The sequence below is a fragment of the Rhinopithecus bieti genome, unplaced genomic scaffold, assembly GCF_001698545.2.
Source record: "Rhinopithecus bieti isolate Rb0 unplaced genomic scaffold, ASM169854v2 scaffold_10612, whole genome shotgun sequence".
In the NCBI taxonomy this organism is placed as follows: Eukaryota; Metazoa; Chordata; class Mammalia; order Primates; family Cercopithecidae; genus Rhinopithecus; species Rhinopithecus bieti.
The window spans coordinates 1,835,044-1,853,944 of NW_016806990.1; the positions used below are offsets into that span (position 1 = coordinate 1,835,044).

An 18,901-nucleotide genomic window follows, 5' to 3' on the forward strand; every position below is an offset into this window, starting at 1 on the left:
GAGATCGTGCCACTGCACTCCAGCCTGGGCGACAGAGCGAGACTCCGTCTCAAAAAAAACAAAAAACAAACAAAAAAAACTATTATTTTTCTTGAGATGGAGTCTCGCTCTCCATCTCAAGAAAAATTGAGTGCAGGCTAGAGTGTAGTGGCATGTTCTCAGCTCACTGCAACCTCTGCCTCTCAGGTACAAGCAATTTTCCTGCCTCAGCCTCCCGAGTAGCTGGGACTACCGGCATGCACCACCACACCCAGCTAATTTTTGTATTTGTAGTAGAGACAGGGTTTTGCCATGTTGACCAGGCTGGTCTCAAATTTTTGGCCTGAAAATTTCACCCACCTTGGCGTCCTAAAGTGCTGGTATTACAGGCATGAGCCTCCGTACCTGGCCTGAATCACTGGATTTAAGAATGTCTTTATGGCAATAAAAGCCAAAATTGACAAATGGGACCTAATTAAACTAAAGAGCTTCTGCACAGCAAAAGAAACTACCATCAGAGTGAACAGGCAACCTACAGAATGGGAGAAAATTTTTGCAATCTACCCGTCTGACAAAGGGCTAATATCCAGAATCTACAAAGAACTTAAACAAATTTACAAGAAAAAGTCAAACAACCCCATCAAAAAGTGGGCGAAGGATATGAACAGACACTTCTCAAAAGAAGACATTTATATAGTCAACAGACACATTAAAAAATGCTCATCATCACTGGCCATCAGATGAATACAAATCAAAACCACAATGAGATACCATCTCACACCAGTTAGAATGGCGATCATTAAAAAGTCAGGAAACAACAGGTGCTGGAGAGGATGTAGAGAAATAGGAACACTCTTACACTGTTGGTGGGAGTGTAAACTAGTTCAACCATTGTGGAAGACAGTGCGGCGATTCCTCAAGGATCTAGAACTAGAAATACCATTTGACCCAGCCATCCCATTACTGGATATATACCCAAAGGGTTATAAATCATGCTGCTATAAAGATACATGCCCCCGTATGTTTATTGTGGCACTATTCACAATAGCAAAGACTTGGAACCAACCCACATGTCCATCAGTGATAGACTGGATTAAGAAAATGTGGCACATATACACCATGAAATACTATGCAGCCATAAAAAAGGATGAGTTCATGTCCTTTGTAGGGACATGGATGAAGCCGGAAGCCATCATTCTCAGCAGACTATCGCAAGGACAGAAAACCAAACACCGCATGTTCTCACTCATAGGTGGGAACTGAACAATGAGATCACTTGGACACAGGAAGGGGAACATCACACACTGGGGCCTGTCGTGGGATGGGGGGAGGGGGGAGGGATAGCATTAGGAGATATACCTAATGTAGATGACGAGTTAATGGGTGCAGCACACCAACATAGCACATGGATACATATGTAACGAACCTGCACGTTGTGCACATGTACCCTAGAACTTAAAGTATGATAAAAAAAAGTCTTTAATTATTTTGCATATACTTGAGATACAAAAAAGTTTGAAACCACATCTCACCTATATTTAAATTGGATTTTACTGTACAGTCTTGCATTGCTTAACGAAGAGAATTCTTTCTGAGAAATCCATCATTAGGCAAATTTGTCATTATGTGAAGAACATTATAGAGTGTACTTACACAAACCTAGATGGTATAGCCTGTTGCACTCTCGGGCTATATGGTAGTTCCCAACCTGTATAACAGTTTTCTGTACTGAATACTGTAGTAATTGTAGCACAATGGTAAATATCTAGACATACAAAAAGTACAGTAAAAATACCTGTTATAATCTTATGGGATCATCTCATATATGCAGTCTGTCACCTGTCAGTGACTAAGATGTTATGTGGCACATGACTGTATTTGTATATTGGAGCTATATTTACTGTCCTTTTGATGTTTTATATTTTAATTCACATCTTCAGAAGACAGTGGTATTCCTTATGCATGTTATTTCAGTTCACTTGACTTTTGAGGTTAGAATCAAATATATTGAAAAAGTAGTTATTTAACATAAACTTCATTTTCTTTGTTTTTGACTTAAAATAGGCTAATGTATACCATGCTAGCACAGCAAATGGAGAGAGCAGAGCAATCAAAATTTATAAAACTTCTATTTTGGTGTTCAAAGATCGGGATAAATATGTAAGTGGGGAATTCAGGTAAGTTCAGATTTTTTCCCTCCAGTTGGTTTAATTTCTATTTCCTAAAACATTAAAACAATAATGGAATAATTGAAATAATAAATATTTTTCTTATTCAAGATTTCGTCATGGCTATTGTAAAGGAAACCCTAGGAAAATGGTGAAAACTTGGGCAGAAAAAGAAATGAGGAACTTAATCAGGTGACTGTCTGGGATGTGCCTATGTCTGTCCTGTGCCCTGCACGTGAACATCAGCCCTTCCTCCCAGTAGATCCCAGTGTGGTTCTGCCCAAATGCAGGGACTTGTTAGGGCCTTCGTTTCTATTACATCTGCTGAAGTAAGCAGAAGAAACACATTTCTGGACAAATCGAGATTGTTTCCTATTCTGTTGTTTTCTATTCCGAGAATCCATTACAGAAGAATACGGCCACCATTCATATTTATTCCACAAAGCTAGGTCATTTGGAAGGCCTCGTAAGCCATTGAAAACATTTGGAATTTATACTGAGGACAATAAGGAACTGTTAAAGGATTTTAGCAGGAAAGTGACACAATCAGGTGGTTAGAATGCTCTGTCATGTTTCATAGGTATTGCAGTTTTGGGCTAATCTTGTTAGGTCGTGAACTCTTCGTTTATCGTGGCTTCCTTTTCTTATTTCAGTCCAGTTTTGGACACTTTTATATATTCTTTGTTTGCACTAACACCTTTTTATCAGGTAAAGGCCTCATCTAGTTGAGATCAAGTTTTCTGAAAATTATGGAGTTTTTAAAAATGTCTTACAACTTTTTATATGCTGTACACAGGTGACACATTGGATAGTGTAGTATTGAGTAAGTGCCACTTGTTTTGAAAGTCTTTTGTGTTCAACGAGCTATTAGGTGTGAGTCCAACTATTTTTATTAAGCATATTTCAGGCTAATCAACTCAAAAGATACTTGTGGACATATCTCCTTTATTTCCTCCATTGTAAGATGCACATTTCTTTTCAGTTTAACATCTCTGGAATTGCTTTGGCTATTAAAGGTTATGGGATGTAATAGTCGAATCGCTAGTGTTTTCTCATTCTCGGTGGTACATAATGGTACCACTTAAAATTATCTTAGAGTTTCTGAAATATTTTAATACAGTTGAGAGGTCTTGGTGCTATATCTTAACAGCAATATTAATTTTGTGACCTGCAGTTGTAATTTATTTAGATGCCTTTTCAGCTGTCCTTTTATTTGTTATAATGTCACAGGCTAAACACAGCAGAGATACCATGTCCAGAACCAATAATGCTAAGAAGTCATGTTCTTGTCATGAGTTTCATCGGTAAAGATGACGTGTAAGTATGTGGAAGCCCTAATAATTGCATTCTGAGAACTGTATTTTTAAGTTCTTTGAGCTTATCCACACTGTGAATATTTCCCATTTGAATAACTTCTTTTATGAATCTTTCCCGCTATATTAGTGAATACGTGTTATCAATGTATTCTACCTTTTCAAGTCTGAAAATGCTTCCGAATGAGGAGCAAGTTAGTCCTGTGTTGGAGGGTGGGCTTACACAGTGTGTTGGGAAAGCATCTATTTGCTGGTACCTTCTTGGTTTATCTGCAGTGAGACAGATTGTCCCACATACAGCTCACGTGATGAGTTGTAGAAGAGACAGGCATGTAACAGTATAGTAAGAAGCAAGAAAACTTGTTCTTGGTCATTTTATCTTAGTTCATTTTCTTTTCATTCAAGGCCTGCACCACTCTTGAAAAATGTCCAGTTATCAGAATCCAAGGCTCGGGAGTTGTACCTGCAGGTCATTCAATACATGAGAAGAATGTATCAGGATGCCAGACTCGTCCATGCAGATCTCAGTGAATTTAACATGCTGTGAGTGTATTTTGTCTCTTAAGAACTGCCTATAAGTTGTTTTGTGTCCTTTAAAATGATAAATGATAAACAAAATCCCACTCCAAGAAGTCACACTAACATCTGAAGTTTTATTGTTGGCTTCCAAATGGCATAAGATAGGATTCCTTTTTTCAGTGACCTTAGTCACAGAATTGACCGCTTGGATCATTAACAGTGAATGGACTTTGGAAATTCTCCCAGCTTCCGTCTGTTAGTCAGGATGGCCTCATCTTATCTACCTTGGTCATTTTGTGAATTACTTCCCTTGCTCTTAAGAGTAGAATTTATTTTAAACAGAAAACAGTAAAGTAGTACCATTCCACAGCTTCTGTGTCTCTGGCCCATAGGTACCACAGTGGAGGCGTGTATATCATTGACGTTTCTCAGTCCGTGGAGCACGACCACCCACATGCCTTGGAGTTCTTGAGAAAAGATTGCGCCAACGTCAATGGTGAGTAGAAACGGGAATTTTCTAAACAACTCGTTGGTCTGTTTTGGTTTTGTACTCAGTTAAGCTGTTGGCATAAAACGTTCTCACTAAATTGTTTGGTGCAGTGACGCTTAAACCATTTGCGGGGAGGTGGTATGTAGTTTTATCCCCTTGTTTCTTTATAAGGTAGTTGGAATACTAACCTTTTTCCTCATAAAAGCTATCAACGTTTTTCCTTCTGACAGATTTCTTTCTGAAGCACAGTGTTGCCGTCATGACTGTGCGGGAGCTCTTTGAATTTGTCACAGATCCATCCATTACACATGAGAACATGGATGCTTATCTCTCAAAGGTAAGACAGGGAGGGGAAGGAGGAATAGAAAATAGCAGTACAGGTTCAATATCTCTTATCTCAAGTGCTTGGGACCAGAAGTGTTTGAGATTTTGGATTTTTTCCAATTTTGAAATATTTGCCTTGTATTTACCCTAGTTGAGCATCTGAAATATCAAAATCCAAAATTGTCACTGCTCCATTTGGCATTTCATTTGAACATCGTGTTGGTGCTCAAAAAGTTTTGGATTTTGGGCCGGGCGCGGTGGCTCAAGCCTGTAATCCCAGCACTTTGGGAGGCCGAGACGGGTGGATCACGAGGTCAGGAGATCGAGACCATCCTGGCTAACACCGTGAAACCCCGTCTCTACTAAAAAATACAAAAAAACTAGCCGGGCGAGGTGGCGGGCGCCTGTAGTCCCAGCTACTCGGGAGGCTGAGGCAGGAGAATGGCGTCAACCCGGGAGGCGGAGCTTGCAGTGAGCTGAGATCCGGCCACTGCACTCCAGCCTGGGCGACAGAGCGAGACTCCATCTCAAAAAAAAAAAAAAAAAAAAAAAAAAAAAAAAAAAAAAAAGTTTTGGATTTTGGAGTACTTCAGATTTTTGGATTTGGGATGCTAACCAGTAATTGCATTTGCTTGACACTTCTGAGGGACCCAGATTGCATAGTGTAGTTTATTCATTTTGACAGCTTCCTGACACCTTTTCCTTCTTACTTAACAGATGAAGAATCAAAAATATAGCAAAACAGCCAACAGCCAATGGTAAAGCCAGGTTTTTTTTTTTCCTTTCCTCTCTGAGTCAACTTGATAGCCAAGATTTTTTTACTTTAATTATCTGGCAAGATTACATAGACTGTCAAAGTCTGTGAAAGTTTGGTAAGAAAACTGTCAGTTTTTTGGTCATTAATTCTTTTCCCTTGTTTCTCAGGGGGGCCTTTCTTTCTTTTTCTTTTTTCTTTTTTTCCTTTTTTTTTTTTTTTTTTTTGAGACAGGATCCCGCTCTGTCACGCAGGCTGGAGCATGGTGGCACAATCTTGGCTCACTGCAACCTCTGCCCCCCAGGGTCAAGTGATCCTCCCAGCTCAGCCTCCGAGTACCTGGGACTACGGACACGTACCACCATATCCAGCTAATTTTTGTATTTTTTGTAGAGACAGGGTTTCATCATGTTGCCCAGGCTAGTTTTGAAATCTTGGCCTCAAGTGATCCACCTGCCTCAGCCTCCCAAAGTGCTGGGATTACAGGTGTGAGCCACAACTTCCGGCCTCAGAGGCCTTTCTGAATATATAATTTTTTAGAATTCTGGTAAAAGACATAATATAAAATTTATTGCTTTAACCATCTGAATGTATGGTTCAGTGGCATTAAGTACATTCACATTGTTGTATAAACTATCACCACAGTCTGTCTCCACACCTGTTGCATCATCCCAGAGGGATACTCTGTACCCATTAAATAACAACTTCCCATCCTCCAGCAATCACCATTCTACTTTCTGTCTTTGTGAATTCACCTACTCTAGGTACCTCTTATAAGTGGAATCATATAGTATTTGTCTTTTTGTGTTTGGCTTATATCACTTAGTATGATGTCTTCAAGGTTCATCCATGTTATGTTGTAGCATGTGACAGGATTTCTTCTTCTTTTTTTGTTTGAGACAGGGTCTCACTCTGTTACCCAGGATGGAGTGCAGTGGCGCGATCTTAGCTCACTGCAACCTCCACCTTCGGGTTCAAGCCATTCTGCCACCTTGGCCTCCCCGAGTAGCTGGGACTACAGGTGCGAGCCACTACACCCAGCTGATTTGTGTACTTTTGGTAGAGATGGGGTTTCACCATGTTGGCCAGGCTGGTCTTGAACTCCCGGGCTCTAGTGATCTGCCTGCCTCGGCCTCCCGAAGTGCTGGGATTACAGACATGAGCCTACCGTGCCCAGCCTAGGATTTCTTCTTTTAAGGCTGAATAATAGTCCAGTGTATGTATATACTACATTTTGTTTATCCTTTCATCTGTGGATGGACATACAGGTTGCTTATACCTTCTGGCTATTCTGAATAATGCTGCTATGAACATGGATGTATAAATATCTCTTCAAGACCCTGCTTTCAGTTCTTTTGAATATACACCCAGAAGTAGAGTTGCTAGATCAAATGGTATTTCTATTTTCAAGTTTCTGAGGAACCCACCATACTGTTTACTATAGCGGCTGCACCATTTTACATTACCACCAGCAGTGCTCAAGGGTGTTAATCGCTCCACATCCTCACCAGCACTTATTGATCTCCACATCCTCACCAACACCTATTATTTTGTTTCTTGTTTTGTTTTGACAATGAGAGACCCCCTAATGAGTGTCGGGTGTATGTTGTTATGGTTTTGGTTTGTGTTTTCCTGATTACCAGTGATGTTGAGCATCTTTTCCTGTGCTTCTTGGCCATTTATATATTTTCTTTGGAGAAATGTCTTTTTTTTTTTTTTTTTTAAGAGACAAGGTCTCTCTGTCACCCAATCTGTAGTACAGTGGTACAATCCTGGCTCACTGCAGCCTCAACCTTCTAGACTCAAGCAGTTCCCCTGCCTCAGCTGCCTCAGCTGCCTCAGCCTGCTGAGACTATAGGCGCACACCATGACACCCAGCCAGTTTTCTTTTCTTTTCATTTTGCTGGGACAGGGTCTCACTGTGTTCAGTCTGGTCTTAAACTCCTGGGCTTAAGTACTTTCTCCTCTCTCGGCTTCTCAAAGTTCTGGGGTTACAAGCATGAGCCACAGTGTCCAGCCCCATGTCTTTTTTTAATCGGGTCTGGGTTTTTTTTGTTGAGTTGTAGTTGTATTTTCTGGATATGTCAGATACGTGATTTGCAAATATTTATTCCCATTCTTTGACTTGTCTTTTCACTCTGTGGATTGCAAACTTTGATGCACAGAAGTTTTAAATTTTGATGCGATCCAGTTTATCTATTTTTATTTTTGTCTCTGAATCACAGTTTTGAATACATGGCATGTATGCCCCTACATAGGTTTTCAGGTTGGTTTGTTTTTGAGACGGTGTCTCATTCTGTTGCCCAGGCTGGAGTGCAGGGGCGCAATCTCAGCTCACTGCAACCTCCACCTCCTGGATTCAAGTGATTCTCCCACCTCAGCCTCCTGAGTAGCTGGGATTACAGGCACATGCCATCATGCCCACCTAATTTTTGTATTTTTGTAGAGACAGGGTTTCACCATGTTGGCCATGGCCAGTCTCGAACTCCTGACCTCAGGTGATCCGCCTGCCTCGGCCTCCCAAAGTGCTGGGATTACAGGCGTAAGTCGCCGTGTCTGGCCAGGTTTTCAGGTTTTATCGTGTCTTTTCCTCTTTTTCCATTTCCTTGTAATACCTTCCCATTTCTGCCTTTGCTCAACTTTGCTCTGCCTTATGAACTTTAAAGCTCCGGTTAGAAAGCTCTTTGGAGGGGGATTTCAGCAGAAATTGTCTTCATAGGTATAGTCTCATATAACTATAATAGAAGTAGTCACATTGTGTCACTTATTATACTAAGTTCTTAATTCTGTCACCCTCAATTGTGAACTTTTATGAAACAGGAGTTTTATGTATTGCCAAGTACCCAATATCTGGCCCATAGTAGGCAATCACATCTTAAATGGAATAAATAAGTGTCATTTTTATTCCTCAACTTTTTTTTCTTTTTTTTTGGAAATGGAGTTTCCTCTTGTTGCCCAGGCTGGAGTGCAATGGGGCAATCTCCGCTCACCACAACCTCCGCCTCCTGGGTTCAAGCGATTTTCCTGCCTCAGCCTTCCGAGTAGCTGGGATTACAGGCATGCGCCACCATGCCCAGCTAATTTTGTATTTTCTGTAGAGATGGGGTTTCTCCATGTTGGTCAGGCTGGTCTTGAACTCCCGACCTCAGGTGATCCACCCACCTCGGCCTCCCAAAGTGCCAGGATCATAAGTGTGAGCCGCCGTGCCTGGCCTCTTTTTTTTTTCTTTTTTTCAACGAAGTTTCACTCTTGTCACCCAGGCTGGAGTGCAGTGTGCAATTTCGGCTCACTGCGATCTCCATCTCCTGGGTTAAAGCAGTTCTCCTGCCTCCGCCTCCCCAGTAGCTGGGATTACAGGAGCCCACCACCACTCCTGGCTAATTGTGTGTGTGTGTGTGTGTGTTTTGAGATGGAGTCTCACTCTGTAACCCAGGCTGGAGTGCAGTGGCACGATCTTGGCTCACCACAACCTCCACTTCCCGGGTTCAAGCGATTCTCCTGCCTCAGCCTCCCGAGTAACTGGGATTACCGGTGCGTGCCAGCATGCCTGGCTAATTTTTGTATTTTTAGTAGAGACGGGTTTCACCATGTTAGCCAGGCTGGTCTCGAACTCCTGACCTCATGGTCTGCCCGCCTCAGCTTCCCCAAAGTGCTGGGATTACAGGCGTGAGCCACTGTACCTGGCCCAATTTTTGTATTTTTAGTGGAGATGGGGTTTCACCATATTGCCCAGGCTAGTCATAAACTCCTGATCTCAGGTGATCCACCGGCCTCAGCCTCCCAGAGTGCTGGGATTAGAGGCATGAGCCACCACGCACAGGTCAGCACTGATTTTCATGTCTAAACTTAAAAAAAAGAAAAACTCTGCTCCTACTATTTTTTCCTTTCTTCTATATAGAGAAGAGAACAGACACTCAGTTTTACAAACCAAAAGAACCCTTTGGAATCTTTGTCACCCTCGTTTCAGTCATTGTTTGCTCAGAGAGCTTTCTTTGGTGGTTTATACTGCAGCAGCAATAGAGTCGTATATTCAGGATTTACAGCCAGCCAGCTGCCTTTGCAATTCCCTTCGCCCACTGCTCAGGATTTAAGGAATGGTTCTTTCATTCTTTAGGTCTCTGTATTCCTTTAGTAAATGCTAAAGTATTTACTAAATGCAAAAGCTAATTATTTAAATTTAGTAAAAGTAGCATAACTTTTGAAAAGGGGAAGCTAGGGATCCCCAGACTAGAAGAGTTTGATTTATTGTTACCTTTGGGTTGATGGCAGCCTTTTTGGTGAGGTCTGTGCTAGAAAGGTAACTTATACCATTAGAACTCACTAAATGCTTTCATAAGTGTGAGGAGGTGATACTTACAAAGACTAGAACAAGTTTATACCAAAACTGGAACATGGATGTGTTTTCTGCAGTTGGAATGTAAAAGAAAGTCATTTTTATTTTCTTTCCAAGGCCATGGAAATAGCATCTCAAAGGACCAAGGAAGAAAGGTCTAGCCAAGATCATGTGGATGAAGAGGTAGAATTTATTATCTGTTCACAGCCTTTGGAAACACTTGTGTTTTGAGGTTTTTTTGTTTGTTTGTTTTATGTTGCTAGAGCATAAACGTGATTTAAATACATAAGCAGCTTTTTCAAATGATGGTAATATTTCCTTGAGATGTATTATGGTAAATGATATAAGTGAGCCAAGTTGGATAGTTTCCATTTCACTGTATTGGTCCACTCAGCAACCTGTTAGCCCATTGTCCTAGATGGAGAAAATTTTTAAAGAGCCTGTTAGGTTATAGGAGTCAAGAAGGAAAAGCCTGTTTTTAGTTTGCAAATGTGAGTTTTAAATGACTTAAGTATTGATTCTAGAAATGTTGTAGATTTTAAATATTATGCTTTGATAAAAATGAGTCAGGGTGTTTTTTTTGAGGGAGCCATAGTAGCCTTTTTAAAAAATTCTCACAACTCTTCATGGTTGACTATGAGGTGCCCTGTGTTTGTCGGCAGCTCTCCACCTTCTTCACTGTAGCAGCTGGGTGTGTTTTGTAAGGTACCGCCACTCAGCGCTTGCCAACTGTAATTCCACCCCTTTCCCTCCTGCTCAGAAAAGCTTTTTGGAACACAAATGAAGGAGAAGTGTTATTCTAAGGATAACCTTGAATCAGCTCTAATGTTGTTGTTTTTTCCCCTCCTTAAAATAAGTCATATGCAAAATTTAGTGTTCTGTCATTAGCAGTGTTACTTTTGGGACACCACATCGCAGATGGGACACCAGTGTGTGCAGACAGCTTGGCCAAGCATCAGTGTTGGGGATGAATGAATATATAGATTCCCCTGTAACCTGATGGAGGAGTATGCTGTGTGAATGTGAGAAGTATATGAATAACAGTTTTGATTTTGCTTTTCCTCTCTGTTAGGTGTTTAAGCGAGCATATATTCCTAGAACCTTAAATGAAGTAAAACATTATGAGAGGGATATGGACCTAATTATGAAATTGAAGGAAGAGGACATGGCCGTGAATGCCCAACAAGATAATGTAAGTAGATTGGTTGGTGTATAGCAAGAAGCTCTTCAAAAGTAGTAGGGGACTGTCCCAAACCTATTTGGGCCTTTTAAGTTCCCCTAATCTTGGATGTTGGCTTCTGAGCTAGCAAGATGACTAACTGTGTTAACTTGTGTGCACATTGAATGTAAAGGGAATTCATTGGAATTTATGAGAGGAGGTAACACATTTGAATGAGTCCAACAAGTTATAATTGTAGAAACAAGATTTGGATAGAAGTTTAGGCTATTAATGGTTATTATATGAGGTCCATTAACATATATTTCTTTAACATACATCATTCAGGAAAATTTCTTTTGGTAAAGGGCCAGATAGTAAATATTTTCAGCTTTGTAAGCCAAGAAATAGAATTAAGGTGATTACGTAGGTCCTTATGTAACAAGAGAGAAAAAACTTCACCCTCAATTTGTATTCGTGAAATTAGAAATACTTTAATAATAATTGAATACACTTTTATGTAATACAAGTATACTAAAGAACAGTGGAATTATTCGATGTGGGGCAGATAATATTTCGCTTAATTGGGGCTCAAATTTTGTGTTTGCTATCTTCAAATTGATTGCAAATGTTTATCTGTAAAAACTACCAGGTAGGCTGGGCGCAGTGGCTTACACCTGTAATCCCAGCCCTTTGGGAGGCCGAGGTAGGCTGATCACTTGAGATCAGGAGTTCGAGACCAACCTGGCCAATATGGTGAAACCCCGTCTCTACTAAAAATACAAAAATTAGCCAGGCATGGTGGCGTGCTCCTGTAATCCCAGCTACTGGGGAGGCTGAGGCACAAGAATCACTTGAACGCGGGAGGCGGAGGCTGCAGTGAGCTGAGATTGCACCATTGAACTTTAGCCTGGGCTATAGAGCAGGACTGTCTCTCAAAAAAAAAAAAAAGACTGGGTACGGAGGCTCATGCCTGTAATCCCAGCACTTTGGGAGGCCGATGTGGGTGGATCAGCTGAAGTCAGGAGTTCGAGACCAGCCTGGCCAACATGGTAAAACCTCGTCTCTACTAAAACTACAAAAATTAGCTGGGCATCGTGGCAGGCACCTGTAATCCCAGCTGCTCAGGAGGCTGAGACAGGAGAATCTCCTGAACCCTGGTGGCAGAGGTTGCAGTGAGCCAAGATCATGTCGCTACACTCCAGCCTGGGCGACAAAGCAAGACTCTGTCTCCAAAAAAAAAAAAAAAGAAAACAACTATGAGGTTATGAGGTGGCTGGTTGGATTTGGATTTGGCCAGTAGATCTGGTAGACAGAAATAATATTATAAACTTTCTGTGTTACAGTGAGATTAATTTTAGATACCTTTTTATAAAATCATAGGAGATGTTATTTAACCCACATTGTTCTTAGTAGTACAATATGCATATTTCATTTTCTAGTTTTATGTTGATCCTTATTTTTTTTTCCTTTTGGTTATAAGATTCTATACCAAACTGTCACCGGATTGAAGAAAGATTTGTCAGGAGTTCAGAAGGTATGAAGCACATGTGTTACTGTTTGTTTATGCGAAAACACTTACAAAGGATATAAAACTCTAGTCATATTGTTTGTTTTTATTATTTAATATTATGAGAACTAAATTAATGCTGTTTTATATTGTTAAAATTTTATGATTGCTTTCAAGGTCTGCGGGCATCTTCAGAAATGCCGTTTTGTGTTCTTTCTAAACATAGCACTGAAATTTGGAAATTGTTTTTCTTTGTCTCTCAATTGTTCTGTGATTGCAGGTGAGGTATTTATCTTTTTGTATTCTAGTTGTCATTTGTGGAGTTGTTAATGATAGCCATTGTGCTTCTTGATGGTTTTTACAACCAGCTTAGGAAAACTGTGGAATGTGGTCTCCTACCAGGATATTACTTGTTAAAGAACAGTCTCATGAGTTCAGCAATCCTGCTGTGCTGGATTCCTGTAATGTTCTTTTTTCTTAAAACAATCTTGTTTTGTTTTGCATTTTAGAAGGGCAGGGATTAAATAATTCTAACTTAGGCAGTCATAAAAGCAGTCTTTATTTCTTCAAATCTTCCTACTTGAAGACTTAAAGGATCACACTTTGCTTTCTTAAAATCATGTCTTTTCTGTGGAAAGAATTGAATTAGGGGAATTCTGGTATTTTGCATTTCTGAGTTATAATAACAGGTGTCATAAGGAAGTTATGCTTTGGATTCCAGAGCATGAAGATTTTATTGCAGCAAGCTAGAAAATCTTGTACAATTGACTTCTACAGATCTGTTTTTTTCCTTATAAAAGGAAACCTCACTCTTAAAACTGCTGGGAAGCACTGTATTAAACAACTGCTAAATTTCAGGAAGTAATGAAAATTTCTCTTCTTTGAATATTGTTTTCCCTCTCATTTGGATTAGTTTATTGCTAGAAATGTGGTTCACAGGAAAACAGCTGTGAAGTTATCCGTATAAATCTTTATTTTCTACCTCTATGTATATTTCGCCTCTTTCCCAATCCCAACTAAATGACCCTGATTAGCTGAAAGAAGCAGAACAGTTTTGTCGTTGGTCTAGGTCACGCAGTAAAGCCCTGGTTCCTTCGTCTGGGTATGTTCTTGAGCCTTACTTGGAGTGGCTACTTTCATGTTTCCCTCCTGATGTTCATTCTGGTGTTTTAATGTTTCAGTACGAGATGTTAGTTTTTAACATATATTTGCGAGCCTAAAATCTGAATTCTGGCCTTAACACATTTAACAACAACACATAACTTGGCTTATGTGTTGTTTAGAATTACATGGTTTAGAATAACATGGTTCTTTAATAATTTCAAGGTCCCTGCACTCCTAGAAAATCAAGTGGAGGAAAGGACTTGTTCTGATTCAGAAGATATTGGAAGCTCTGAGTGCTCTGACACAGACTCTGAAGAGCAGGGAGACCATGCCCGCCCCAAGAAACACACCACGGGCCCTGACGTTGATAAAAAAGTAAGCAATGAGATACATTCCCCTTTTCTTTAGTGTGGGAGCACAGCCACTCTTGTTTCTCTTTGCTCAAGGATCTAGCTAGATTGTGATGGCTGAAAACATTATTGATAAGTACCTCTAATTACAGTTTTAATACCTAGGTGTGAACTTGACTTTTGGTGGTAACGTTATCTCAAGATTGGGCTGCTCATCAGAGCACCTTGGGCATTGCCTAGAGAGAGCACGCACTAAATTCAGTACATTTCATATGAAGTACAAGTGATGTTAGAGTTGACTCAGGGTAAATACTGAAGAACCATTTCAGGGGGACTTACAGCCCAGCTTGATGTCTCTGGAATCTGAAAGACTGTATAATAGTCCCCGCTTCCGTGCTTTCACTTTCTACTGTTTCAGTTCCCAGCAGTCAGCCTTGGTTTGCAAATACTAAATGGAAAATTCCAGAAATAAACAATTTATAAGTTTTGAATTGCTCACTGTCCTAAGTAGTGTGATGAAATTCATGCCGTCCTCTTCCATCCTGCCTGGGATGTGAATCACCACGTGGTCCAGCGTCTTCACACTGTCGACACTCCCCACCCATTAGTCACTTAGTAGCCTTCTTGGCTATCAGTTCAGCTGCTGTGATGTTGTGGTGCTTGTGTGCAAGTAACCCTTACTTTGCTTAATAATGTCCGTAAATTACAAGAGTAGTGATGTTGGAATTTCAGGTGTGCTTTAGAGAAGCCATAAAGTTCTTCCTTTAAGTGGAAAGGTGACCATTCTTGACTTAGCAAGGAACTCATGCCTGTAATCCTAGCACTTTCAGAGGCCAAAGAGGGCAGATCACTCCAGACCAGTCTGGGCAACAGAGTGATACCCTGTCTGTTAAAACATTGATGATGAGCACCTGTGGTCCCAGATACTTGGGAGGCTAAGGCAAGAGGATCCCTTGAGCCCAGAAGTTTGAGGTTCTAGTGAGCTGATCATGCCACTGCATGCCAGCCTGGGTGACAGAGTGAGATTCTGTCTCAAAAAAATAAATAAGAAAAGGAAAAGAATCATATGCTGAAGTTGCTGAGATCTATGATGAGAATCTTTTATCCGTGACATTGTGGAGAAGGAAAAAGATGTTTGTGCTGGTTTTGCTATCTCATCCCAAACTGCAAAAGTTAGGGCCACAGTATGTGATAAGTGCTTAGTTAAGATGGAAAAGGCATTAAATTTAAGGGTGAAAGATGTAAACAAAAACATCTTCCAGTTGACGGCACCATGTTGCACCAGAAAGCATTGAGCCTATACGAAGGTTTCAGAGGTTTCAGCAAGAGTTCCCCTGAAATGAGTGACACCAGGCCATTTACTGTAAGGAATAAACAGGTTCAGGAATAGGTTTGGACTAAACAGAAAAATTACCAGAGAGGCTGCATCTGCCAATGAATAAGCTACTGTCATATGAGTATGATACTGTGGGATATTTTGAGAGTGAGAAAGACCACATTCAAATAACTTTTATTATAGTATATTGTTACTATTCTATTATTAGTTATTATCTCTTACTGTGCCTAATTTATAAATTAAACCTCATCATAGGTATGTATATATAGGAAGAAACATAGTGCATATAGGGTTTGGCACTATCCACTGTTTTAAGCATCCACTGGGGGTCTTGGAACATATATCCCCCATGGATAAGAAGGGACTCTTGTATTTCTTTAATTCCTAGCCATAGACATAAGAGACACTGTTGACTGAATGCTATGTAACTATTATTATTCCATCTTAGTCTAATCCTTTAAACCGTGTACAATGTGGGTCCCAAGACTTCTGAGGGACATACTCAGCTGCTAGCATATTTTCTCGTATGTCTACTGGAAACACATATTTTGTCTCTTTCCAATGTCTGTTTCTGTTAGAATATGGAACTTGTAAAGAAAAGTATTTGCAAACATTTACTAACATTCTTAGGGATATTTCTGTTTGGCTGTCTTCACATTTCTATTAAGGAAGCTCAAGGCCAGTTATGGTGGCTCATGCCTGTAGTCTCAGCTACTAGGGAGGTTGAGGCAAGAGGATTGCTTGAGCCCAGGAGCTTGAGGCTGCAGTGCACAATGATGCTGCTACTGCCCTCCCGCTTAGGTGACAGAGTGAGTCCCTGTCTCTAAAAAGAACAAGCTCAAAGACAATTTTCACTCCAAGTTCTCCACCAACCCATAATCATTTTCTTGTCTTTGTTTTACATTACACTCACTTTTATTCTTCTGTGTGTATATTTCATTTAGTTATAATAATAAGAATACTGCAGGTGGGTGCAGTGGTTCATGCCTGTAATCTCAGCATTTTTGGAGATTGAGGTGGATGGATCACTTGAGCCCAGGAGTTCGAAACCAGCCTGAGCAATCTGGTGAAGCCCCATCTCTACCAAAAAATACCCAGAAAACCTAGCCAGGTGTGGTGGTGTGCGCCTGTTGTCCCAGCTTCCCAGGAGGCTGAGGTGGGAGTATTGCTTGAGCCCAGGAGGTGGAGGCTGAAGTGAACCGTGATCATACCATTGCACTCCAGCCTGGGCGACAGAGCAAGACCCTGTCTAAAAAACAAAAAAACAAAAAACAAAAAAATGCATACTCCAAATGAATGAAATTTGCCTTTTTTGTTTGCTTTTTACAGGAAAGAAAAAAGATGGTCAAGGAAGCCCAGAGAGAGAAAAGAAAAAACAAAATTCCTAAACATGTGAAAAAAAGAAAGGAGAAGACAGCCAAGACGAGAAAAGGCAAATAGAACGAGAACCATTTCTGTACAGTCATTGTCATCAGTTACTTTTCTCGCCTGAACTCTAAGCTGCGTCTGGAAGATGGCTCATTGATTTTAACCAAATTGTCATCATGTCTGTCTGTGAAGACGGATTCAGTGTTTTCATGTAATTATGTAAAAAGCTCTAAGCTCTAGAGTCTAGATCCAGTCACTGACTCTGGTGTTGACGGAGGATTTATTTAAGCTATTATTTGAATAAAGAACTTTGTACATTTTATTTTATATGTTTTTCTCTTACAAATATGTTTTTGGAAGCATGATAAATATTTAAATGTAGTCAATATCAATAACTCTTACATGAGTGTCCAGAGGCACTCATGGGAAAATTGGTTTTGCTTTCTTTGTACACACCAGAGACCCATCTGAGGTCATCTGATTATAAGGCCATGTTTATGTAAAGGGAATTTCACTCACAATTCAGCTGGCTGTTGATTTAATCACTCACTGCACCTCTGGCCTTGTGTGTATTGGTGATCATTTGTAATGCTCTTACACTTCATCTTTTTTTTTTTTTTTGGTTTTATACAGAACCTTTAATTGAAAAATATGGAACGCTTCACGGATTTGCGTGTCATCCTTGCGCAGGGGCCATGCTAATCTTCTCTGTATCGTTCCAATTTTAGTATATGTGCTGCCGAAGCGAGCACTACACTTCATCTTTAATGTTCTTTTGGGAGCTAGGACCTCTCAGTTCATCAAGTTTTTTACATTCAGTCATTTGGCATATTCATTCATTCATCAAACATTTGAGTATTTTAGTTGCTAGGGATACAGCAGAAAACAAACTAGGCAAAAATTACTACCTTTGAGTAGTTTACATTTTGATAGGAAGATAAGACATTAACCAAAATAAGTAAAAAGTGGTGTATCAGCAGATGATAAATTCTGTGGAGAGAAATAATGCAGAGATGAGAGGGCACCTATAGATGCAGGAGTTTGCAGTTTAAAATAGGGTTCCTGGAAAGGCCTTACTGAGGGCTGGTATTTGAGCAAATACTTGAAGAAGGTGAATCGTGTGCATAACAGGAAGGAAGAACATGCCAGGCAGAGCAACCAGCAGTTGCAAAGCCCTGAGGCAGGAGTGTACGTGACGTCTTCCAGAAACAGAGCTGAACATCATCATCAAGGGAGAAAGCAGTCGATGCAATCAGATAGTGTACGGCTGTGGGAGGGTTTTGGCAGGGGAGTGATATGATCTGACTTCTGTTTTAAAAGGATTACTCTGGCCTCTGTGGAGAATCGACCAGGAAGGAAGGGTAGGAGACCAGTGGGTATGTTCACTGAAGTAAACCCAAGCAAGAGACACTGATGGCTTGGTATAGGATGGTGGCTGACGTGAGAGAAGCGGTTGCACTCTCTAAGGGAAGAGATGAGATTGCGAGGAGTGAAGGGTGACTTCAGGGATTCTGACCTGAGCAGCAAGTGAGATGACTGGAGTTGTCACTTACTGTGATGGGAAAGACTGTGGGTAGGAGCAGGTTTGGGGAGGGTAGGAGGGTGAGATAAAATCTTACATTGCAACATAGCACAGATACTAAAAGAAATTACCAATATAGTTTTTTTAATGGTACATTTTATGTTAGAAAGTGACTATTGTAGTCATTACATTTAGAAATAATTTCCAAAACCAACCCCTATTTTCACTGAAACTGAGGTTCAGTCCTGCTTATTTGACTGGGTTATTGGGGGAAATCATTTGAGCTCTTTATTGTGTTTATTTTGACTTCAAAGTTCAACATGTGAAATATAATTTCAATGAAACACAGAAATAATCCCTGTGAAATAGTCTACAGTTAGCTCAACGAAAGAAAAAGCAAAAGCAGACATCAATCCTGCACACATCTGGGGAGTTTATCTTCAGGATCTTCCAATTCTTGCGTTTGTTTCGGTCTTACTCTCTGACATGGTATGTTTGCCTCAGGAGGTCAAGCTCCTCAGCGCTATCTTTTGCTGAATCTCACGCAGTTTCCAAGCTTGGAATCGGTGCCACTTGACCAGATGTAGCGATAGCAGGATTGTGGGGCAGTTCATTCTCTTACATTGCTACTGGGAGGAAGTGACTTGTAAAACATCAAGAGTTGGTAATGAAGAT

General features: G+C 40.5%; 1 protein-coding gene across 2 annotated transcripts in view; it reads left to right on the plus strand.

Moving 5' to 3' along the window:
- RIOK1 (RIO kinase 1) overlaps nt 1–17,225 on the plus strand; it is a 32,490-nt gene extending 15,265 nt beyond the window's left edge. For both annotated transcript variants that reach the window (XM_017879610.1, XM_017879611.1), the window contains 11 exons: nt 2,044–2,156; nt 2,259–2,339; nt 3,378–3,464; nt 3,866–4,003; nt 4,372–4,475; nt 4,700–4,806; nt 9,998–10,063; nt 10,953–11,072; nt 12,520–12,573; nt 13,873–14,025; nt 16,666–17,225. In XM_017879610.1, the coding sequence (XP_017735099.1) occupies nt 2,044–2,156; nt 2,259–2,339; nt 3,378–3,464; nt 3,866–4,003; nt 4,372–4,475; nt 4,700–4,806; nt 9,998–10,063; nt 10,953–11,072; nt 12,520–12,573; nt 13,873–14,025; nt 16,666–16,776 (1,134 nt within the window). In that variant the 3' untranslated portion in view covers nt 16,777–17,225. The remainder of the gene's footprint in view (nt 1–2,043; nt 2,157–2,258; nt 2,340–3,377; nt 3,465–3,865; nt 4,004–4,371; nt 4,476–4,699; nt 4,807–9,997; nt 10,064–10,952; nt 11,073–12,519; nt 12,574–13,872; nt 14,026–16,665) is intronic.
- The last annotated feature ends 1,676 nt before the right edge of the window (nt 17,226–18,901 follow it).